We start from the raw sequence: 25,446 nt of genomic DNA on the forward strand, positions 1-25,446 counted from the left end.
TCCTTTGGGGCAGGGTCTCTCCCTTAACCTGTCTGCACCTGGCTCTACGCTGAGGTTACTGGTATGCATGGGACGCCATGTATTCTGAGGGTGCCAGCGTTGTGACGACTGGGCAGGACAGGCTCTTACTACTGAGCCACTGCTCCAGCCCCGAGGTTCTCTATGGTTTGCTTTGTTCTAACATCTTCTATTTTAAAGAATTATGTTTTTCATTTCCTTAATATTACAGTGTTAAAGCTGATAAATTAAAACATAAGGCAAGACTTTAAAACTTTCTTTTTTAAAGGAAAAAAACATTTTGATTCTTTGATACTTGAAAACAGTTATAAGAAAGAATCAAAGTTAGAAATTATTGTATGCTTAGATAAGGCAAAGCTTCAACATCCCTGCTCCCAGGTAACAGGGAAGCCAGGCTAGGGAAGCCTGGTCAGCAGGTTGGGTATACACACATGTACACTATGTCCCCTGAGGCTGTGGTGCCATACATTTTCTGCAAGTTTCTGACCAAAAATAGTAACTGTATTAGCCAGTATCAGAACACCAGGCCAGCCAGCCATGTGCCACATGTGTCACTGGAAACTTTGCCCAGTATGTGCCACCACCTAGTGGACAGAAGTGTTATGACACCATGTCTGAGCTATTTAGAGTCAATGACTACCTCCCTCAACAGTTTCCACAGCATTCTCTTCTTCCACAGAAAACGGCCCCTGGGGAACAGGTGCTCTGCCAAATGGTGCAGAGCTGTGTGGCCAGAGGGATGGGACTTGTCCTGCTATCATGGCCCACTCGGAAAAGGACCTTCTCTGGATAAGCAGCAAGTCTTTACTAGTGTGGGTGTAGATCCTAGGTTATGGTCACTTCCTGGCAGAGTTTTAGGTCTAGCATTCTTTTCAAAGAGAAGATGGTTTCCTAGATGGTGGGATGGGTCCTACAGCTCCTGACTGTGGTATCTTACACGACTCCACACTGGCTGTGAGAACCCTACACTACCACTCAGAGAAGTCAGAGAGCCACAGTCTGCAATGGTGAGAAACAAGCAGCCCACACCCCCATGCTTATACACAGGCAACTGCACACGAGGATCCATTTCCCATTCATCACAGCACTTCCTTGGTGTCCTTCCCTGTGCTCCTAGCAGAAGGATAAGTCTCCCTCGACTCATCCATAATCAGGAGGGGTGGACACTCTTTACACACCACTAGGTACAAGGTCCTTCAGAATGGCTGAAATTCAGGGGAGTGTGCACCAGACTCTGACTACGTAGGGCACTAGGAAGTCACTTCTACACAGGGTTGCCAAATGACTTTGACCTTCCCCAAGATGTGAGGGCACAGTAATAATGTCAGCTTCCTGGAAAATCTAGCTGGAAGACCAAAGCAAGCACTGTATGGCCCCGTGATCTACGCACCGGGTACCCGTTGAGAGGCTGGAAATACAGGTTGGTGTCAGTAATGCACACATGCCCAGGGTTCGTCACCAGAGGCGTCACCATCTCTGCTTTGCACTCCATGTGCAGCTTTTCTGAAACGCTTTGGAACCTGCAAAGATGGTTTGCAGCACAAGTAAGAAGAGTTAGGAACTGACCTGCTGTTGAGGCTTAAGCACAGTATGAGTTTGCTTGCTTATCTGTCTAAACACTACACAGATGAGGCGGCTGCTTAAATAAAGTTGACACACTTTCAAATGGCGTAGTGGAGGCCTGGCTTTTTTATTCATTGCAGACCTTACATGTCACAGAAACAAGTCTCTCCCAAATGATCAGCCCTGAGGCTTGTCCTGCATTCATGCGACTTCCTACTTTCACACGGTTAAGACCTACTTTTAGAGCTGAGAGTGGTGCTGTGCACCTCTTACCCCAGCACTTGGGCTACAGAGAAAGACACTACTCTTAGCACATTTACCTTATCAGGGTTGTAACACATAATTACAGTTGCTTTTAGGTCAGTTTCATTTCTCCATATAAAAACCACTCAATGATGCCTTTTCTACTCCTAAAATGCTTTTAAAAAAAGCTCCATTTCTGATTTGTGAGTTAAAAAAGTAGTGTGAAAACAACTAAATTATTCATATTGTAGGGTGATTACTTAGTTAAATAATCGGATTAAAAGTAAATCACAGGGGCCTAGGATTCGGCTTGGTGCTAGAGGGCACTTATGCAGGAGCCCTGGTTCAATCCTGGCACCGAGGGAAGTAGACAGAAATCTCAGGACACGACGCTGGCACAAACTTTTCTCTAACTGAAAGTGTGAAAACTCGAAGAGAACTCTGGAGTCCTCATGAGTCCTTAGAACCAATCAGAAGCAGAGAGCTCAAACATTTAAATGGCCTTGACTGCAAGAGGGAAGAAGCAGGCCTACAGGTCAGAGGCAGGAGGAGGGCAGCTTCACAGGGGTTAGTCTGCAGACTTGGATGGCTCCAGTAACTCTACAATCGTCACTGTCAGTTTTAGTGTACCTCTCCAGCAAATGACAAACCAGTCAACCAAGCACCATAATGTCTACACCCTGGGAAGGCCCCCAGCCAGCTGAAAGGGAACCACTGCTGCATACACTTCCTACCAGGAACCAGGAAATATTCACCAAGAGCAGCCATGTACTAGACTATGAGACAAATTCAAACACCAGAGGAGTGAAACGCAAAACATATTTTCTGATCAAATAATATTAATAAACCAGTAACAGAAAGATAACTACGAAATCCTCAGCTGTGTGAAAACTAATACTTCTAATCACCTGTGGGCAAAAGAAGAACTGGCAGCGTTAATTACAAAATGGATGACTGAAACGAGTCCAGAAGCAGTTCTTTAGGGGGGACCTTCTAAGATGAAGGGCTACTGTAACAAGAGAAAGTCTGATGCTCTCTCCCGCAGCCCTGCTCCTAGTTACAGACATCAACTTTAAATAAAATGGAAGACTAGGAAACTAAGGCAAAGGTTACTTGAGGTCAATAAAATTTGTAATCCCTTTGCAACACTGTGGGAACAAAACGTATCACCATAAGGAAGGCACAAATAGGCACGAATGCAGTCTGCTAGCACTAAAAGGACACGATACCATGAGATGGCTCTACCGTGAGATAGTCTAACTTCTCTCCTGCATGGTGGTAGGAGAGAACTGACTTGTGAGACTTGTCCTCTGACTTCCACATGGGTGTCATGGCAGGCATGCACCTGCAGCCCACCCCCCAACTACATAGTGTTTTTTTAATTTTACAAATGTTAAAGGGATCTAAGAAACACATGTCTCATAAGTCAGACACATTATTGAAATACACAACTTACCAAACCGGATATAAGAATCAACGTGTAAATTAAATAGTCCTACATCTAATTTAAATCATAAGAGCAGGCTGGAGAGATGGCTGAGCAGCTAAGACACTGACTGCTCTTGCACAGGACCTGGGTTGCATTCCCAGCGCCCTCACAGCAGCTCATATCCATTTGTAGCTCCGGTTTTAGGGAAAACAAAACTCTTTCCTGGGCGCTCCATGGTACCTGAAATGCACATGGTCGAAAGACACACATGCAGGCAAAACATCCATACATATTTAAAACAGCAACAACAACAACAACAACAGCAACAACAACAAACATAAGCTGGTGTGTTGGTCTGACTGACACCACATGCTGAGGAGACGGAAGGAAAAGAATTGTGGGCTTCAGGCCAGTTTGAGCCGTGTAACAGGAACCTCTCTCGAAATGACAGGAAAAACAAACAAACAACGTTAAGTACAACCTCTAAGAATGCAGTGTATTTATATAGTTTTATCTACAGATTATGTTTAAAAACTGTAAGAAAAAGTCTCTTCTTGTAAACACAGGATCACAGCAAACATGCGAATCTACCCTGTGAGGTCAATAGAACCTTGCGCCAAAACAAATGCTAAATAAGGACAGAGCAAAGTCCCCAAGTAGATACATGCAAAAACACCTGACAAAACGCCAACCAAGCAACAGAGAGGGTTTACACACCATCATCTTAAAGAGTATTTTCACATGAATACATAGTTCATTTAAAACTAAAAACTCAATAAAGTTATAGTATTAACAGAATAAGTGAAAAGAAATGATCTCCATAAGTACAGGAAATATACAAAATTCTGCATCCTTTATTGAAAAAAGTTCCAACAAACAAAATGAGCTTCCTCACTGTGACAGTGAGTGCCTACAAAAACCTACTGCCATCACTGCTCCTCAGTGACTAGGATTAGACCCTTTTCCCCACAAGATCTAGAATAAGGAAGGATGTCTGCTTCCAACACATCCATTAACAAAATGGTGCAGTGAGACAGCAAGCAGAAAATAAACACAAATGTCTGTGAAACTGTCCTTGTCCAGAAACGATAAAAGAAACAATAGAAAAAAAAAAAAAAACCAACCAAACCAAGAAAAATGAATAAACAAAAAAACATCTAGGATTCATTCATGCATGAATTTAGAAATGGCAGGGTATAAGACCAACATTAAAAAAAAAGAATTTGTTACATTTCTATGTCATGTAACAAATGTTTGGAAAGGAAAGGTTATCAAGGAAATATGTAGGAATGTACAGGGATACGCGCGCACACACACACACACACACACACACACACACACACACACACGCACCCCTGTGGTCCCTAAGCTCCTTATCTGCCAGGACACAGTATCTGCATGAACCATAGCCACCTCCTTTGCCCACTGAACTGGTAGAAGTCGATGACTGGGACCAGCTAACGCCATCCACGTGCCTCACAGGAGCTGCCTGTTGCATACCGAGGGGATACGACAAGAAAAGTGCTTGAACAAAGCATGCACACACAGCAGAGCAGTGACATGAATGTGCCAGAGAGCACGGCAAGACCCAAAGGAAGCCAGATATACACTCACAAACACATGCCTCATACATCACAGGGTGTCTGCGTTCACTAGACTTTCCCTCAAGGTTGTCAGAATTTGACAATGTTAAAAGTAGGGGAAATATAGCTCTATTCCTTTGATAAGAGGCATTTCTTCAAAAGCATGATGAAAGCTTTTGTTTGCAAGTTTACTTTCACTTGTTTAGAAAGTGCGCACAGAAACAGAATATTTCATTTTATACTGCAAAGATGCCCATCTAAATCCATCAGTGTGACATTCTGGGTCTTGGACAAGGAAATGAAAACTTTCAAAGAGAACCACTTTTAATCTCCTTAAGATTTATCTATTTCATGCTGTGTTCATGAGTCTTGCCCACATGTGTGTCTGTGTACTATACATGTACCTGGTACTCTAGGAGGTCAGATCCCCCAGAAATGGAGCTGTAGACAGTTTGTACCACCAGGAATCAATAGTTATTGTAAAGATAAAGTAATACAGAAGAACAGGACATAAAAATATAGGCAAGTAGCCCACATCTAATTAATATAAGGCAAGAAATAAACAAGAGACTATGATAATAAAAAAAGCACCATTATTTTTAGAAAATGTATTGCATGCTTATAAAGCCAAGAAAATCAATGGGAAAGCCATTAGAACAATGAGTGTACTTTCCTGGTCCTGTGGAGAATGACGGGACAGTATTCAGTGCAGTTTGAAGAGCCAAAGAAAGACTCTCCTGCAGAGCGGACAGCTAAGCTAAGCCCAGTTAGCCAGGAGCAAGAGGCAGGTACACATTCTAAGCACGAGAACCAAGGGGCTAATATGAAGGGGCAGAGGAAAGAGAATATGAGGGAACAAGGGAACGAGAGGACGTGACCAGCAGGATCTGCTCCCTTCGTAAGCAGCCGAAGCCCAGAAACTCACAAGAGCAGACATCCACCTGGAGCTGTGAGCAGTGACCAAGCACTACCATGCAAGGGGCTGAGACCAGTGCCAGCAGGTCATCTTGGACATTGTTAGTTCCGACAGTCAAGTGATAAATGTGTTCTTCATACAGGACAAAATGTAGCATGCCGTTGGGTTCAGGGGTGACGAGGAACTGAGGGGAAGCTGAGCACTGAGAAGATGGACTAAGGGCTGCTATGGTGCACTGGGGCAATCACAGTGGAGAAGACAAATAGACGGGCTAGAGAGATGGCCATGGGGATGCACGGGCTTTATCGTGGAGAGGTCAGGAAGATAAAGGGCAGAGGACGCTCTGAGATCTCTCGTTCATAGGCTGGGCCATTCCCTAAGAGGAGCAGGTCGGAGGAAGATGATAAAGGCATCAGTTCTATTTGTGTGGCTAGGATCAGCACTCAAAGCCTCACTTGTTTGAGGCAAGTGCTGTCTCACAGCCCTGCCTGTTCACTGATTTCTAATCAGAAAACAAAACCTCGAAATCTTACCTGTTTTTGTCAAATGATGTCCTAGCCAAACGTGACTGCAAGATAGCTGTTATCTAGGAGAAAACCATTTAAAAATATGGATGTAAGTCTAAGTGACATAAACCAAAGCTAACACCCAACCACATGTAACAATTGTCCAGGACACTCACCATGGCCATTTGGTCACCAAGTTTATCAAGGCAGGATGCTCTGTGCAGCTACAATGTTACAAATATACACAATTAGTTTTCCTTGAAGATAATCGCAAGTATTTGTTTAGAAGCAATGGGAAAATACTGAATACTTTGTCACTGAGTAACAGTGAAGATTCTGACATGTCTAGCCTTTCCTACAGTTTTCAAATTCAACATGTTCAAGTAAATCTGCAGCATGTGCTGAAAAGTGGCGATTTGTGTAATATGAGATACGAGGTTTAAAAAACCGGTTTCTCGAGCATGCCTTTAATCCCGGTGCAAGCGTGGGATGAGCTCTCCTGCCTCAAAAACCAAAAGTGAAAACTAAAGCAAGGGTTTCCAGCCCAGTCTGCTCTGTGTTCTGTGGGTGCTAGTGTGGAAGGCTGGCCTACCTGTAGCAATGTCTCCACAACATCTTCCACCTTCCCAGAAACTTCCAGTTGGAAGACATACTCCATTTTTCCCTGATGAGGACAAAAGCAGCAGCATGTCAACCTGACGCGTTAAGAGCATCTGCACAGCAACTGCCAATCTCCGAATTTTTTGTGGCCCAGCCACATTGACATGCAATGTCAGTCACAAAAATGCAAACGTATTTCATTGCTTGTGTTTGTCTGTGGGGGTATCTGTGTGGAATCCACACATGAATCACTAAGCTGGGTGAACAGACTGAGCTCTTCTATGTAAGTGAGTCTCGTCTGTGAAGGAGATCTAAAGACTAAAATCTCCACCTTTGTGACTCTCCATGCTGGGGCACCAGCTTGCCTGCCCTTCAGAAACAATGATCTTACACTGCCGGCTCTCCAGAGGCTGGATGGCTCCTCCTCATCTCACGTGCTAATTCCTTGTGATAAATTCCTTATAACACACTCGGTCTCAATTTCCCCCATGCACTTTGTATACATAGATATGTACAAGCACACGTGTGCACGCACATACCCATGTGTACACACACACACACACACACACACACCCATAAATGCAATAGCCTGATAATCTGTGTTCTCAGAGAACCTTTCCAAGAACTGATAGCTATGTGGCTGGCAGGGAAATGCAGCTCTGTACTTCGGATGGTCTCGGAGGAGCTGCCTGAGGAAGGATAGGCGGGAATGCTTTCGACTTCAAAAAAAGAGTAGTCTACTGCCCATGGGGGTTGTGTCAAAGTGTGGAGACAGTGCCACAAGAAGAGAACAGTCACAGGTGAGACGCACGTAAGTACGGAGGGATAGTGGGAGCGAGAGCCACTTACACGTTTTCTTGTCTATAAAACTGCAGGAGTGGTTTGTGTTTCACACGCTTCAAAAAATATTGCTTGCAGGGGTAATTTTGTAATGGCTGAATAAACTCTGAAGTGGTCAGTATTACCATATTTGATTAAAGATGTTAACAGAATCATAAAAATCTTATTGATCAAACTCGTTGCATAAATTTCAATAATACATGAGAAACTTTACCTACCCGTTCTATCTTATACGGTGCCACGATGTTGTGCTCCTTAATGAAATATACCTGAGAAAGGCAAGTCAACACTGAAATAATAATCAAAACTTCTCACTAAAAGAACTCCTATAAAGACACTATATTTACATTGTTATACAACCTCTATTTGCAAGGGCACCCATATTCCTATTGGTATTGTTTTAAAGAACTGACTCTGAAATAACAAATGTTATATGAAAAAGTGAATCAACAAGTGGATACAACATGTCTTATAAATGCTATCATTTGTACCAAGTAGCCAATCACATAAGACCAGAATTTGTCAGTCCAGGAGACAGTTTCCTAACAAATGGGGAAAGCAAAGGCATGGATGTACAACACATTCAAGGACATTAAGAGATCTCCTCCCTCAAGGAGACTTGGCTCATGGTATTTGCATGAGGCTACCACTCCACCTGCATCTTAAAGAGTACAGAGTCAACACCACCATCTCCAGAGTGCATCGACGGCCTGGACAGTTATTTCCTGCCTTTTCTCTCACAATGCAACACCTCGAAGCTGCCCCAGCTTCTCAAGGGCAGTTGTCCTAACAGGGTTCAGAATACAGAGCCTGCTCCGTTCCTGTGAGAGCTCACTAACTGCTCCAAGAACAATACATGGTACACCTCTTCCACTTCACACAAGCCACAGGTACCTATTCTGTTGGTATCACACCATCCTCTGGCCATTTGTCTGACCTTTGTGTAGTAAGACTCTTTGCCAGAGCTATTTGTGATTTCTTTGAGCCCTTAACCACCTTATATCCCACTAAACTACTGAAGCGACTCCTTCAAGATCTGCAGGTCACCAAACATCACAGTCAATTCTCAAGCCTTTTTGGCTGCCCTGGAAAGCTCTACCCAGGCCCAGGGCTTAAAAGTTCATTGGAAACTCCAAGTCTCCATTATCTTTCTAGTTTCAGCCCCATGAAACCTAGACAAGAACACCCTAGCGTCTGCTCCAAGTCTGGAAGGCTTATAGGCAGCCCATTCCTCAAATCCCCAAGGAGCTGTTCCTCTTTATCTCCCCCCGGCCCTTTTATTTCAGAAGGGTGGCCTCATCCAGCTGGCTGGAAGTCTCTCTGGGTGTCCTCTTTCATGCACTGCAACTAAGTCATCAGCTCATTACCAGGCTTTCCTGCAAAATATATCCAGACGGACATCCAGACAGACGAGCTCTCATCATCCTCATGCAAGTGAAGCACCCGGGTTTCTGAATGCCCTCAGATCTCCTGGCTCCACTCTGGACCCTCACCAGAAAGATTGCAAACACATACAAATCAGGTCAGAGTCTTTCTTCTAGCTCCCAGTGGTTTGCTTATTTGCTCTGACTCTAAAGCCTCCCGATGGTTCAGAGTCCCTGGCCCTACTCCAGCCTTCCTGTAGTACTTGCTCTGCTCTGGATCTTCTGACTTTGATCAGCACCTGTGTCTCACGATCATCAGGGGCTCCCCTTGCTGGCACTGGTCAAGTGGTTCTTTCTCAGTGACTCTTTCCTAGCCACTCTGTCTAAAATAGCACAGGAGTGTTCCCCACTTCTGTACTGTTTTCATTTCCTTCATAACATTTATCACTAACACTGGAGGAGAGATTTCTTTTCTTACCATCTATCTCCCCTATTGAACATGTGGCTTAAAGCTAATATTTAAACAAGCACACCTAATACACACACAAACATGTTAGTCCACCAGCAATTATAACAAAAAACCTGACAGTGCAACTCTGTACTAAAACCTATTTCTGAGACCTGGTAAAAGTCTTGACATATCATACTTAAAACAATCCTTGAGGGAGTAGCTTGCATCTAGGTACCCCTGATTTTTAATTCGTGTGATCTGAGATTTCTTCCCAAAACTATTAAAAGAGGGAGGATTTTGAGCTCTATTTCTAAAAACCAAGCTATTACAACTTTATTAAGATGGATAGTTCTCTTCAGGAAATGTTACTTTTAACTAGAAAAACAAAGTGCCTTTTCCTTCCAATGTATGAAGAGCTGCAATTTGCTCCAGAGGTAATGAATACGAACTGTGCACTCGGAGCTGGGGTACTCACAGCGCTCCCTCCACAGAGCACTAGATGGCCGGACCTGTTTGCACCGGGGGCATTAAATACGAAGTTGAAGATAGTTCGTGAGTTTCTTCTTGGTATAAAATTGGAATTCCAGAAGCTACTAACAGAAAGTTACTTAACCCAAAATCTAACAGGTTTTGTAAGGTGAACGTCAACACATGTTTAACAGGGTTCCGTGATTCTGACAGCTGGGGTCGCTCTTGATACCTACCGCTTTGCTCCCCAAAATGCTCCAGGCACTGTCCTGTGCAAACCTCTGGACCAAGTGCTCAAGTGCAGTCATGTTCCCCACAGGTCTCCTGCACTCACGTGATCACAGAATGATGTTTCTCTGGACGCATCAGAAGCGCACAGAATGCAACCCAGGGAACACATCCTTTGGTAAAGGATGTGAAGTTGCAGACTAAGGAACGAAGAAAGACCTCTGCTTTTTCTTTACTTAGTTTTGTCAATCTACAATCTACTGATGACATGCTAACAGAGACACTTTAATTTGCCATGAGACGCCCATGCTGACTTGAGTGAATGCAGCATGTATCTGCAATGAACTAAAGACAATAGCTCGGGTCATTCCTGAGAGGAGAGCACCCTTCTGAGGCACGCTGGGCTGTCACACATAAGCCTGAGCTCACTTGGGCGGCCTGGCCCAGGCCTCCCACCTCTTTAACACTGGGAGGCCACAGAAGGAACTGCTGTGCTTTCACTCCAAGCTTCCTCCCCTGAGCTCCTGAGGACAAACTGCAGTTCTTATACTTAGTAAATACAGAGGGTCCTGTGGGAAAATATTATTTTTTAAAAAGTTTATTTATCAAGGATTAAATTCTCAAGGCATTTAAATTAAACATTAGTTGTGATTTGTACATAAGTGATTTATCTTATCATGCAAAACAATTATACACATTCATTCACAAAAATCTTCACACAAGTTTGGGCAAATATATACTAACATCTTAGTATTTTTACTAAATGCTTCTTACCTGACTGAAAATGAGTGAAATACCCAAAGATTTTGCCCTGAAATGAAGATAAAAATCATGAGACATGTAACATTTTTTGTTGTTGAAATAAAGTTAAAAGTAAAAAATGACATACTTTGCAAAGTGTTTATTGGCTCCATTTTCTCCATGTTTTCCTATTTTTAAACAGTCTCTCAAAGGAATCTGGATAAAATTAAGAGAGATTATTATAAAGATGAAAACACACACACACACTCACATACACACACACATACATACACACACACACATTCACCACACACACACACAGACACACACACACACACACACCACACACACATACACACACACACAGACACATACACACACACACAGACACACAGACACACACACACACACACACACACACACACACACACAGAGTAATGTTTCTGCTCACATTTCAAACACCTTTACCTTAAGAATGGGCTGCGATATTGCATCTGGTTCAAAAATCACTGATTTTGAACATATCTTTAAGGAGCCTCTGATTTTCCTGGAGCCAGAGAAGAGACAGATTATCTGATGAACACCAATACAGCCTCAAAGTTATTTATTGTGACTAAAATGTGGACTGCTCAGGTGTCAGCTAACAAACGCTTGGCAACGAGAGAAAGGGTGTAGCAGGATGGTGACAAGCTACCTTTATCTCTACTCTCAAGAGAATGGAGACACACACAGGCTGAAGTTACAGCTTCTCTGGTTGACTGCAACCCCGCGGCCCCAGTAATTATTATTAATTACTAGCATCATCATTATTGACTGTTCCAACTGCTCTCCACAGAAACAAAGGCTCAGAAGCAGTAATACATGCTAGATCTGTGATGATTTCATTCTCTGAACCTAGAAAAACTACCCAGAAGGCAACACTAAACAAGTACAGGTAACTGACTAAAAGCATTTTTTGTCACAGAAGAATTGTTTGAATTTTACATACAAGAGAGCATAAACAGTGCTTCTGAGGTATTCAGGGAAAGTCTATATCATGGCGATAAGTAATTGTAAAGACTGTGGATATGCTATCAGAGTCGGGTGTGGGGCTGACCACTTCCTTAGTTTCCTAGACATTCATATGGCTTTACTATGTTTTATGGAAAAAATATGCAAGTGTCTTAGAGGCTGTTGTTAATTTGGGCCAATATGTACTACCTTAACCTTCTTTTAGCAATTGATTCATATCATTGATTAAACCAAGACAACAGCTTTCTATGGAGTCAGACACAGGTGAGGGATATTGAATGCATCTATAAAAAGTTATACAAAGATAATTCCTAAATGTACACTTTTATACAAGTGCAATGCTTATGATCACATTCTTTTTCCTCCATTTTTCACATGTATGTGCATGTGTGTGCGCGCTCATGTTTACGTGTGTGCACATGCATGTGGAGGGCTGTGGGTGATGTGGGAATCATCCCCCATTGCTCATGCACATTGCTGTTTGAGACAGGATCTCCAAGCAGCACCCAGAGCTCATAACATGGCTAGCCTCACTGTGCAGCGAACCTCACTGGGCAGCGAGTCTCATTGGGTGGCGTGCTCCAGGGAAGCCCTCTTATGTCTTCCAAGGCTGGGACTGCAGGCAGGCAGCCATTCCCAGCCAGTACGTTACATAGTTCTGTGGGTCTGAACTCAGTCCCCCATGAGTGCATGAAGAGTGTTTTAACCACTTAGCCACCTTCCCAGCCCTTGTTTCCTCTGCAATCATTTCAGTGCCCTGTGGATACTTCTCTAGCCCTTGGGTCAATTCTCTCACTTTGTCCATCCAGGGCTCTTGGGTCACCCTGTTTTAACTGAAGCAACTGCAGATGGCCCTGAATACCCAAGCTTCTATCTCCATAAATTCACCCAAATCAGATTGTTTTTTAAATTTTAGATAGCACAAAACCAGCATTTGCTGTGGGGAGGAAGTGCTGCTATGCAGGCTTCATGTTTAGTGCTGTACATAATCATAGATGTGTTAGGTAAACAGGAAGATGCTTGAAAGTTACATGCAAATACTAGACCACTTTATATAAGGGACCTGAGCATTCAAGGACTTGTGGATTCGGAGGAATCTGAGGAGAAAAATCTGTAAGTCTCTATCTGTACATAAAGTGTCAAAAACAAAACAAAAAACAACAATGACAACAACAAAAGCCACACTAAGAAATACAGTCGCTTAGTCTGAGGGTGTTCTCCCAGCTTCACAGCAACGGTCTCTCCTCCTGTGGAAGGACGCTTGCTGAAGCTTCCTGGTTATCCCCAGTGTTCCACTGAATGGATGAACAGGGCCATCGGAACAACTCTGCTTTCTCAAAGAGTTTTGAAAATTTACATTTTTCATGTTCTTATGTCCATCTACTTTTAATATGCAAACGTACCCAACAGTAAAACTTTTCAACAGTATAAAATTTCTAAGTATAAGCAAATAGAATAGAAAATGCCCATACACTAATCATTTTATTTTAGCATCTGTCAATATGTGGTTATTTTTGCTTCTTGTATGAACCCCTCCTTAGCCCTGCTGGTCTACATGCAGACCTGTTACCAGAGACATTTCCACGTAAGTCTTTAAGGAAGCACTCCTTCTTTCTCTTTTTCTTTTTTTCCTTTAACATATTATTTAACATTGATTCTTTGGTAACACCACATCATGAACCCCAAACACAATTGTTTTCCAGTCCTCCCAGGTCTGCCCATCCCACTGTACAATGACCTCCTCTCCCCAAAAATAAGGAGAAAAAAAAAAAACCAAACAAGTCCAATTTCTGTTGCCCATATGCTCACTGGAGAATGGCCAGACTTGGTGGCCAGACAGTAGAGAAAATGGAGTCCTTCCCTCCCAGCCACCAACTGTGGAGAGCTACCCCTCCGAATCCCTATCACAGTTTTAAGAGTTCTCTTCAGTTATTCAATGGCTTTCTGTCTGGGCTGTTACTCCTTTTCCTCCCTTCAGTTTTTTGAGACAGGGTTTCTCTGTGTAACAACCCTGTCTATTCTGGAACTAACTCTGTAGACCAGGCTGGCCTCAAACTCACAGAGGTCTGCCTGCCTCTGCCTACTCTTCACATTTGCTAATAATCTAAATCAATTTCCTTATGTCATCATTTTTGTTGTCCCTTTTGCAGTACCAGGATAGAACACATATTCTCTCAAAAGTTCTAGACAAGGGCCCTCCCAGTGCAGCAGCAACCTCACCTCCCAGCCCATAAGTGTTGCTTACTACATGTGTGATACTCCTCTGCCATATCCTTCTTTACATCATCCATGAGACAGATCAGATTCTGTTCCCTAATCCAACAGAATCCAACAGAACCTCAGGAGGAACACAGTGTCTACAAGTGAGATTAATCTTGGTGTGCCCATTACCAAAGCTCTCAGTTAACCTCTCACCAAATGGTTATAGCAGCCCTTGAAGATTATCATACACTATAACTATGGTATAGTCTTTATGAAGGGCCAGAGAGAGGTATCTTTATAGCTTATGGAGTCACAGGGTGAGCACACATGGGCCACACGAATGGCAGTGACCGCTCTAAAACACCCAGTCGTATTCTGTCCAAAGGCTCTATGTGGCCTGCTGGCCCCTCCTACAGTTCCATTGCTTCATCAGGGATTTAAATTCTAGGGCCGGAGAGATGGCTCAATAGTTAAGAGCACTGACTGCTCTTCCAGAGGTCCTGAGTTCAATTCCCAGCTACCACATGGTGGCTCAAAACCATCTGCAATGGGATCTGATGCCCTCCTCTGGTGTGTCTGAAGTCAGCTACATAAAATAAATGAATCTTAAAAAATAAAATGAAATAAAAAACAGAGCCTATTGTATGATTTAAAAAAATTCTATCACTCCATTATCTTCACTAGCTGGAATTTTCCAGCTGAGAATAAGTGCATATTAATCAGCAATTTAGTGAATCTGAAGTACAATTTGTACAAGGAAAACAAAAACTCAAAGACAAAAACATGCTTTGATTGACAGCTTTCAAAAACTGATACAAAACAACTGGATCTGTTTTTACAGGAGCAATTGCAAGCTGTGGAGAAAGCAGATTTTCCTCCAGTTCACACTGTATACTATTTCTTACTTCAATTTGAAGAGGGTGACATTTCTCACTGCTCCACGGTTTATGAGCATTACTTAACTGCAACCCAGTGACAGAGAGCAGGATGCACCGTGTGGTGATAAGGGAGATGCAGGAGCCGTGCTAGACCAGGGGCCTGATCAGCAGCTTCATGGGAGCCGGAACCATTGTAAGTTTGCCCCGATGTCACTGCCTATCCACGAGGAGAGAAGAGGGCCCGCCCCATGCAGCTGGCCCTGTGTTTAGAAGTCAGACCTCAGAGCCCACTTGTGCCCAGAGCTATCCGGTCACTCACCTTTCCTCGGGGCTGCCCTGGTGCTGGACATGGAAAGCCGTATGCTGCTCGAAGTAGTACTCCTCCAAGTTGAGCAGCAGTAAGGAGAACCTGAGCATGGAAGAGGAAGGGAGCCGTGTGCTCATCTGGTTTACATAAAGTGCTGAAGGCTTCACACATAAAATGCCTGCTCCCAACTCCCCAGCCAGCACTCGAAGCCCACACTCCTCTCTCCCATGCCCCAGATGGAGTCCTTCTCACGGTAACAGCACCCTCCTTAAACAAGTCCCCAACTGTGTGAAATTGTTTATGAAGTCCGAACTCTCTCCCCACGCCCCATGAAATTTTCACATCAGTGTCCCCTGACACCACAAGCCAAGGCTCCCTGCCATACCCTGACACCTTGTCCCATACTGACTTCAGTTCTTGTGACTCCCACAAAACACTGAGCTCTGAGAGATGGCTGTGAAGGTGGTTATAACCAACCTGATGTTTTAGGCACCGCTCATGTTTAATAAACAAAACCAATGGGCTGAGTTGAATAGTTCCTTGAGTTTTAAGTGCTTTGAAGTTTAAAAGGTAGACAGGAGAGAAATGTAAAGTGGGGAGGCAATTCCAGCTCAAGCCAGATGACCTGCCCCTGACCTCCACACTTGCACCATGGTCCGGGTACATGCATACACAATGAAAAAAGTAATAATTACTGCCACAGAAATAAATATAAGGGCAAAGCATGAAAAGAAGCATGTCCCTGGCTGCAGAGTGTGTGCAAGGAACACTGACAGCATCTCAAGTCACCAAGAAAGCTTTCAGGCAGGGTCAGACCTCAGACGGATCTAGATGCTCTGCTGTCCTGGAGGGAGATATCTAGATTAAATGTGACCTACGCAGAATAATATTTAGAGATGTGAATATGATTTTTTAAAATGACAAAGCCCAAAGAAGACAGCAAACTAGAGGGAGATCAAAAGCCAGGAAGAGATGTGAGTCGATCTGTGGGAGGCAGAAAGCAGACGGGAGAATCATTGTGGATACTTCCTGACATGAACCCACTCATCAGAAAACTAATGGGAGAGCAGGACTTCCCCAAACCAGGAAGCGGCAGGCATCACCGTGCAGAAGTCACTCCCAGATAGCTGGCTCCTAATGCGAAGGCACAGGGCTCAAACAAGCATAGGCTTACAAACCCAAGGACCAGAGATGACTCGGGGTCAGAAGGAAAGGTCAAAGACTAAGTGACAGAGTGACAACCAAATCAGCCGAATGTCATAACATCCTAATAATGTCCTGAGTTCACTCACAAAGCAACCTGACCCAAAGGGCTGGCTCACAAGACTAAAATGAGTGAGTCCAGGAACCAGTTTTACCATCTAAGTTTTATTGATCGGTTTAAGGTTTCTGAACAAGAATTAGTCATAAATTCGATTTAGTCTCCATTTATTTTTAATAAATTAGTCATAAGCTAAACTTGCCAGAGCGTGGCCTGAAATGTTTCTCCATCCTTCTGGATTCAGTAGTCACCAGATTCAGGAGTGTGAGGGCATTCCTCTGATGTGTCCAGGCAGGAACTTACTCACTACTGACCGCCCACTCTTAATTCTGGCGGCTGTGCACTCCTTCCTTCTGTTCCCTGCTGTCCCCACAGTGTCCACAGAAAGGGGAAAAGAAACCAAGTGTTCTTCAACAAGATACATGAATGATCATACGCTAGCAAACACAGAGCCCCTTCCACAACAACTGTTCTTCACCTGGTAATTAAGATACGCGTATGTCTACTTTTTAAGCACCAAATCTATCATCAACTAATAGCAGTTTCTTTGGTTCATCAATACCTAAGTTTGACAAGAAATGCAAGCCTACAGAGAAGGGCTCTGGCCAAATCTTAATACATAACATTGACAGCTTAAGAAGCTGTTTAGTTCACTCAAGGGTTTACTGGTAATCTGCTTTAAATATTTTCTATGTAAAAAAATATTTCAATTAACTTTCAACAATAACTTCTAAACAATATTCTATGGAGTTAAGAAAAAACTCATGCTTGAAAAATCTTAAAGTCACTGTCATGCAGTTTCATAATTTTGTGCGCTCACATGCTAGTGTTACAGCAAACCATGAACTACTTCTTTAGAAGACTTGTGTAACCCACCTTTATAGAGCACTGTCATTTCCTGGATATTTTCCACTTTAGAGAGTCATTACACTAAACGCCTTGTTCTACCTTCACGCCTCCACCTGAAACTTAAGAGCATACTGATGTGCTTAACGCCTGACCAACTGCTGCACTGCAGACAGCCAGAGGATAGCCCTGCATGCTCAGCGACTCAGTTCTTCCCAATCGTGCTGACCATCAGGCCTGTGCCTAGGTTCTGGGTGTAAACCAGCACAGGTTCAATGGGGAAAGCTTTGACACCTGGATGGCACTGCCCAGGCCACAGGAAAGCTACACTGTCCAGGGTTTGTTACCCACACACACCCTGATACACAAACTTACCCTCAGATTAAGCCAGGCTGTTCTGCTCCTATTAGAGAGGTGGTTAAACAAACTGGCTGTTTAAAATTTAAAAAACAAAACAGGAAAACCCTTCTTGGATTACAAGAAGCAAGATTACAGTTGGTGACCAGTGCTGGAAAACCACCCACCTCCAAACAGCAAAGTCTGAAGAGAGGACTAGAGGCAGAAGAGCTAAACCTCTCCTTGTCCATCATAATAGCCACACCCACTCTCCTATAACAAAGGTGGGCTCACAAGGGAAAAGCTCACCAAATTTATTTAATCAAAGTTTTGCATGACAGGAGAGCCTTCCAAAGACCCAGGGGAAACTGCCTTCTTTTTACACTTAAGTCCCTGAGACTTAGGCTTAAGTAGACAGCTGTGCAGAACCATGAAGGACAGAAGGGTGCTACATGGGGAGGGGACCCAACAACAGCTCTGTTCAGAGTCCTCTTGGCCTCCAGAGTGTGGTCAGGACCCCTCAAAGTGAAGGCCTTCAAGAGAGGAACAGAAATTGACTTTTCTAGTTTCTGTGGTTGGTTAAAGGAGAAGGGCTGTAAGTTCTATGACACAGAAGGGGAGTTCTGAATTCATGACTCACTTTAGAAGATCGTGGAGGCAGGAGGTCAGACTTTCCGAAGCCTTCTCAACTCTTCAGTTCAAAGTACTTAGCATGCTGAGAGCACACTCTGCAGTATTCCTTTCAGATTCTCAACAGTGGGATTAGATTCCATCTAACTATCTAACACCATTCTCCTCATCTTAATTTTGTGCACACAAATTAAAAACAAACAAACAAACAAACAAACAAACAAAAAAACGCTTCATCCCCTGCCCAAGTGAAAATGACTGACAGTTTTACCTACCAGTCAGAACTCCACCAACAGAGTTAGTGAAGCAGGGTGGGACTTCACTGGTAATTCACAGGGGTAAAGGGTGACAACTTCCCCCTTCCTTTTCCACGGTCCGTGAACCATCTGTCTGTCTGGAACTGCCAGCAGCTAGTGCACACATGCTTTTGCAGTGACTCTCAAGGTTCCTACATCACTAGACAACCAACTGTACTCGGGTTTTTATCTCAGCAGACACTTGCTTCCTCTGTACCTTACTAAATGAAATTCTCCTTTAGAGGAGACTCACTGCTATGAGAAGGGTACAAAGGAAGAGTCACTTTCTCTGTCTTAGGTCCACACCGTCCTGCTAAGTAGCTACATACATCCTCAATTTCAAACACAACTTCTTGTTTTTTTTTAACCTACAGCATTTTCAAAGCCTCCAGTCAGGGGAGGCTCCAACTTTCTTGGAAGCCTGTTATGACTTCTGGACTCAGATCTGGAAAACAGCTTGGAGGGACACTATCACATAGCCATTCTGTATGATGTCTGCTTGCCTTACTCTCTGCAGCTCTTCAGGAAAGAGAACTTGAACTAGAAATTCTGAATTATATTTTTGATGATGTCCATAGTTCTTCAGTGAAAAAGTTTTTTTAGAAGTTTCTAGTAATAATGTATGATTTGTGTGTGTGCACGCATGCGCGTGTGTGTGTGTGCGTGCCTCTGTGTGTCTGTGTGTGTGTGTGTCTATGTCTGTGTGTGTGTCTGTGTGTCTATGTCTGTGTGTGTGTGTGTGTGTGTGTGTGTGTGTATGTGTGTATGATGGAGGGGGTTGTGGGGGCTTTTTCTTACTTGAAACTTTCAATTCTGTTTTCTTAAAAATCTGGGTTTCAGGTAAGGCCTCTATCTCTTGACTCAAATGTGTTACCATGGATCACTGCTTTTTCTGAAGATTTTCACTGCTCTCTGCTTCACTACTCACTCTTTAATGTTCAGAATTCAGTAAACTTCCCAAATTCTCTACATCAGGATAAATTAAAAGTGTCAGAAGGGAAGTGAGGAGCTGTCATTAGCTCCACTAAGCCTCTCAGCACTTGTCACTATTGCCACTTCCTGTTTTCTGGTCTACCCCAGGTACACATCTGTCACTTTTTCCGGCCCACTGGCATGGCCTGCAATGAATGAATACTAGTGTGTTTTATCTCTGCTCACTTTCCAAAAGGTCCTCCCTATGCGGCCCCACCCAGCCTAGTGCTGGGTTCCAGACACAGGATGTTGCTTCTCCTCCATGTTAAGGACCCACTGCCTCCCCTAGCAAGGTGGTACTTTCCCACACGTCTGCAGCTTTTCAGCCCTGGATTTTAACTTCGATTCCCATCTCCGCAAGCATCAGTGACACCTAAGCGCACAGTATCCCACATTCTACTCTGCTTTCTGTTGCTGTGATAAACACCATGATAAACACAACTTAGGAGGAAAAGACTATTTACACTTTCAGGTTACACGTCTCGTTTAGAGAAGTGGTTCTCAACCTATGGATCACAAATGCCCTTTCCACAAAGGTCACCTAAGGCCATCAGAAGACAGATATTTACACTGTGATTCATAGCAGTAGCAAAAAAAAAAAAAAAAAAAAAAAAAAAAGAAAAAAGAAAAAAATGAAGCTATAAAGTAACGGTTTAAGATCTGTGTAACAGCATTGGAAAGAACCCAGATGCCCTTCAACAGAGGAATGGATACAGAAAATGTGGTACATCTACACAATGGAATATTACTCAGCTATCAAAAACAATGACTTTATGAAATTCGTAGGCAAATGGTTGGAACTGGAAAATATCATCCTGAGTGAGGTAACCCAATCACAGAAAAACACACATGGTATGCACTCATTGATCAGTGGCTATTAGCCCAAATGCTTGAATTACCCTAGATGCCTAGAACAAATGAAACTCAAGACGGATGATCAAAATGTGAATGCTTCACTCCTTCTTTAAAAGGGAAACAAGAATACCCTTGGCAGGGAAGAGAGAGGCAAAGATTAAAACAGACACAGAAGGAACACCCATTCAGAGCCTGCCCCACATGTGGCCCATACATATACAGCCACCCAATTGGACAAGATGAAGCAAAGAAGTGCAGGCCGACAGGAGCCGGATGTAGATTGCTCCTGAGAGACACAGCCAGAATACAGCAAACACAGAGGCGAATGCCAGCAGCAAACCACTGAACTGAGAATAGGACCCCCGTTGAAGGAATCAGAGAAAGAACTGGAAGAGCTTGAAGGGGCTCGAGACCCCTTATGAAGAACAATGCCAAGCAACCAGAGCTTCCAGGGACTAAGCCACTACCTAAAGACTATACATGGACTGACCCTGGACTCTGACCTCATAGGTAGCAATGAATATCCTAGTAAGAGCACCAGTGGAAGGGGAAGCCTGGGTCCTGCTAAGACTGAACCCCCAGTGAACAGTGTTGTTGGGGGGAGGGCGGCAATGGGGGGAGGATGGGGAGGGGAACACCGATAAGAAAGGGGAGGGGGGAGGGGGATGTTTGCCCGGAAACCGGGAAAGGGAATAACACTCAAAATGTATATAAGAAATACTCAAATTAATAAAAAAAAAAAAAAAAGGTAACAGCATTAGGAAGGCTGAGAACTACTGATCTGAAGAAACCAGAAGGCAGGAACTCAAGATAGCTCCCAAGGAAATAGCGCTTCCTAGCCTGTGTCCAAGTTCATGTAAACTACCTTTCGGGTACAGCCAGAACCTTCTGTGCAGGGTGCCATTGCCCGCAGTGAGCTCGGCGCTCTCCCCATCAATTAGCAATCAAGAACATGCCCCCCTAGACAGCTCCCAGGACCATTTGAGGGAGGCAGTTTCTCAGCTGAGGCTCCCTCTCCCCAGGGGTCTCTAATGAGTGTCACATTATCCATAGGCTACAAATTTGCATAGAAATATCTGAGTGATTAAAGGGTGTTTCTAGTTCAGGTACTCATTGGCCCATGTAAATTTCTGGTTCCTCTTCCTCTGAAGCTGTGGGTCCCTAGAAAAACGATTTCACTACTTGGGCTGGCTTTTGCCTTCTTTCCCCTCCACAGCACATCTACCGCTCCATTACTTAGCCCAACTCTGAGCCCACTAACACTACCCACAAAGCCTGGTGCTTCTAATCTCAAGTCTCCACAACCAATAAGGTTAAAACATTGCCCATGCTCTCAAAAGCCTTTCAGCTTCCTAACTCACCCAGGCTTGTAGCTGTGTGCTGGGTGATAAAGCTATGCCGTGGAGTGCTTACCCAGCACCTTCAGGACCCTGGATACAATCTGCAGTACACACACAGAGCCATCGCCCAGGAGCCTCGGGGCCTGACAGACTTAAGAAGTGGTTGGGAAGAACAAGCAGACAGAACAGACAGCCTGGGCGCCTGGCTGACAGGACCAGTAGCTTCTCCCACTCAGGTGCTCACATTCGTCTTGAAATCACATCAACGCTGGATTCTGATGTGGACCTGGTCTGTGAGCTCCAGGAATGCTCATCCTGCCAGCCTATCACGCACAGGGAGACTGAGTCCAACACCATATAAACTAGGTTCCCTTCACCCCAGACGCGTTTTAAACTTCAGAGACCACAACAGTGAGTACTGTCCGGCAGTTCGCATGTCTTGTGTTTAAAACAGAATCAGTAAGTCACAGTGGGACAAAGGCTGAACTTGGGCCCAGGACCTAGGTGCTAGTGCTAGCTGCGTTAGTTTTATTTTTGTGGCTCAGAATTTCATAGGTGTATCCTGGCAGGGGGGCGTGGCCAGCAGTTAACATCAAATGTCTCAGCACATTTCCTTCCTTCCTCGATCAACCCCTAATGGATATTCACACTCTGGGCATGTCTTGTTCTCTGTCAACCTTCTCTGGAAATGGCCTCAGAGACAGAGGTGTGTTCACATGTGCTTTCCAATGCAATCCAGGTGACACAACTAACCAGTACACACAGCTAAGCTATGTGGCCTTGTCAAACATTTCCCCAATTACTTAAACTCGACTCCGAAACATAGTGGAGATATTAACAGATGAGCTTATTTACAAAACAGACCAAATAAATCTGAGTCTAAGGAAATCACCAGGGCTGGATAAAAGGCAGCAAACACCACGGAGAGGAGGCCTCCAAAGCTTCCAGAGAAGTCAGTTTACTTGTAAACAGTTCGATAGGAGCCGCGCTAGTCTGTTACAGATGAGAAAGCGGCGTTCTGCGAAGCTCCCCAGCATCCAGCTTCGTCTTTGTGTTTAAGATCATCAGTTCTGGGGTTGGGGATTTAGCTCAGCGGTAGAGCGCTTGCCTAGCAAGTGCAAGGCCCTGGGTTCGGTCCCCAGCTCCGAAAAAAAGAAAAAAACAAAACAAAACAAAAAAAAAAAAACCAAAAAACAAAAAACAAACAAGATCATCAGTTCTGGTTGTCCACAGGCTTGAACCTTACCAGCCCCTCCCCCCAACACCAGGGAATGCGCTCGTGATTCCCCCAACTATAGACAGGGATACCTCAAACCCTGCCAGATCTTGCAGATTTAGCCTATCTCCCATCAGGCCAGTGGGGGTAAGGACAACGCAAAGCCTCCTGGTCATTCTGCAGGGTTCAAGTTTCTCCCTAACTTAAATGGCAAGGTTGAGTAGCTCTGTTGAGAGAGAGCAGGACACAGCAGTGTCCAACCATTTCTCTGCTAGTGGTATCATGACCTATATTGCTCCTCCAGCAAGTCCTGGGCTATCCAATGGCCATCTGCCTTTGTTTAGAGATGCTCAAGAAATGACACATATAGCAGCAAGGCTGTTCTCAAAGCAAGGGCAAAATGAGACTATGTTTAGACACGCAGGAACCATGGCTGCTTCCTATCATCAGACCCTGCTCAGAGGAACGTTTACAGGTATTACTAAGAAAGAAAATGTCCATACGGGAGACATGACATGCAAGAAGGAAAGCCCATCAAAGACTGCAGCAAGTATGCACATAAAACTATGTAATTATCCATCAGGCAGTCCTAATGTGTAGATTTAACCGATCAACAGTGGACTATAATTTAGCATGGGACAACAAGGGTAGTTATTCCAGGGCCTCTGCATTGATTGAGAGGAAGGCAGGGAGAATGATGAGCTTCTGATATAAAAGAACATACTAAAATGTCAAGGAGAAGTACCAAAACAAAGGTAACATTAGAATGCAGAACCCCATACTCTGCAGGAAAATACAAGGAACACATCAGAACTTTCACTTAATCCAAAGAAGAAGGGGCTGAGGAAGGGGATACAGTCAAAGACTGGAGAAGAAATAAATCTGTCATACTCATAACAAATGAACGTTGCTTAAGACAAAGACTCAAAATGAACTGCTAACAAGCCCAACAACAAGGGCTGGCAAACAGCTCTGTATTAGCTGTTACGCCTGACACCCTCAGTTTGGTCTCTTGGGCTCACACGGTAGAAGCAGAAAACTGACTCCTACGGCTGACCTCCACTCACACGTGCACACACACATATGTACATATGTACATGCATGCACAAAATGCATGCACGAAATGAGTGAATAAGATGTAATGGTTTTAACTTTAAAATTTAAATAATACATTATTCACAAGAAACATATACAAAACAAGGCTACAGAAATTATTAAGAGTGCAAAATTTCGTATAATGAAAATCACCTAAAACCCCCAGTATTGATATTAATATCAGACCAAAAACATTACTAGAAACAGTGAAGTTATTATATGTTCCTAAAAGATTCACTTGAGAAAAACATAACAATTCAAAGTTCCTCATAAAATACAAATTAATAGTAAGTCACAGGGCTGGCTAGAACAGTTGCCTACCATCTGAAAGTCACCGTGTTCAATCCCCAGCAGTAGGGGGGAAAAGAAACAAAACAAAACACCAATTTTCAAAATCTTTTGAGTTAAAATGTGAGGACAACTTCTAAAAATGTGGTGATAAAAATTGAGGCCACAGTGGTATTTAGAAGAAACCAGGCCAAGGTCTATCTCAGAGGTAAAGTCTTTATCTACCCTTAGGAGACCCTGAGTATCCCCAGTGTATCAACTACAGCAAAACAAAAATATTGTACCCTGGTTAATAAAATACCGGGTATGATATAGGCTTGTAATTACAGCTCTTGGGAAGTGTTGGCAGGAGGTCAATAATCCACATCTGGCATGGACTACACGGGACCCTATCTCATAAAAGAAAGAAAGGAAGAATGGAGCAGGGGCAGGGCGGGAGGGTACATGGAGGGAAAGAAACTATAATTGAGCACTGAATCCTTAATGCCTACTACTATTTATACTTCACTTAAAAGACATAGTTAAGGGGTTGGGGATTTAGCTCAGTGGTAGAGCGCTTGTCTAGCAAGCGCAAGGCCCTGGGTTCGGTCCCCAGCTCCAGAAAAAAAAAAAAAAAAAAAAAAAAAAAAAGAAAGAAAGAAAAAAAAAAGAAAAAAGAAAAAAAAAGATATAGTTAATGTGAATCATACAGCAAAAAAGCCTCAGGTTCAGCCTGGAGAGATGGCTCAGTGGTTAAGAGCACTGACTGCTCTTCCAGAGGTCCTGAGTTCAAATCCCAGCAATCACATGGTGGCTCACAACCATCTGAAATGGTATCGGATGCCCCCTTCTGGTGTGTCTGAAGATAGCTACAATGTACTCATATATATCAAATAAATAAAACTTTAAAAAAACAAAACAACAACAAAAAAACATTGTCTCAAAAAACAACAAAAAAGCCTTTATTTGCAGCATTTATTTTCT

The 25,446-nt window shown here is 43.6% G+C and overlaps 1 protein-coding gene across 6 annotated transcripts in view; it reads right to left on the bottom strand.

Annotated features, from left to right (window-relative positions):
• Positions 1 to 25,446, bottom strand: part of Nsmaf (neutral sphingomyelinase activation associated factor) — a 63,028-nt gene that overhangs the window by 31,504 nt on the left and 6,078 nt on the right. For 5 of the 6 annotated variants that reach the window (NM_181389.3, XM_063287865.1, XM_063287867.1 and 2 more), the window contains exons 2-10: positions 15,361 to 15,450; positions 11,419 to 11,497; positions 11,099 to 11,166; positions 10,984 to 11,020; positions 7,917 to 7,967; positions 6,851 to 6,922; positions 6,435 to 6,482; positions 6,286 to 6,338; positions 1,409 to 1,538 (exon numbers count right to left, since the gene is read on the bottom strand). In NM_181389.3, coding sequence (NP_852054.2) covers positions 1,409 to 1,538; positions 6,286 to 6,338; positions 6,435 to 6,482; positions 6,851 to 6,922; positions 7,917 to 7,967; positions 10,984 to 11,020; positions 11,099 to 11,166; positions 11,419 to 11,497; positions 15,361 to 15,450 — 628 coding nt within the window. Of the gene's footprint in view, positions 1 to 1,408; positions 1,539 to 6,285; positions 6,339 to 6,434; positions 6,483 to 6,850; positions 6,923 to 7,916; positions 7,968 to 10,983; positions 11,021 to 11,098; positions 11,167 to 11,418; positions 11,498 to 15,360; positions 15,451 to 18,431; positions 20,297 to 25,446 lie in introns of those variants that run through there. The other variant, XM_063287866.1, reaches the window with a different exon arrangement.

This window comes from Rattus norvegicus, chromosome 5 (genome assembly GCF_036323735.1).
Source record: "Rattus norvegicus strain BN/NHsdMcwi chromosome 5, GRCr8, whole genome shotgun sequence".
In the NCBI taxonomy this organism is placed as follows: Eukaryota; Metazoa; Chordata; class Mammalia; order Rodentia; family Muridae; genus Rattus; species Rattus norvegicus.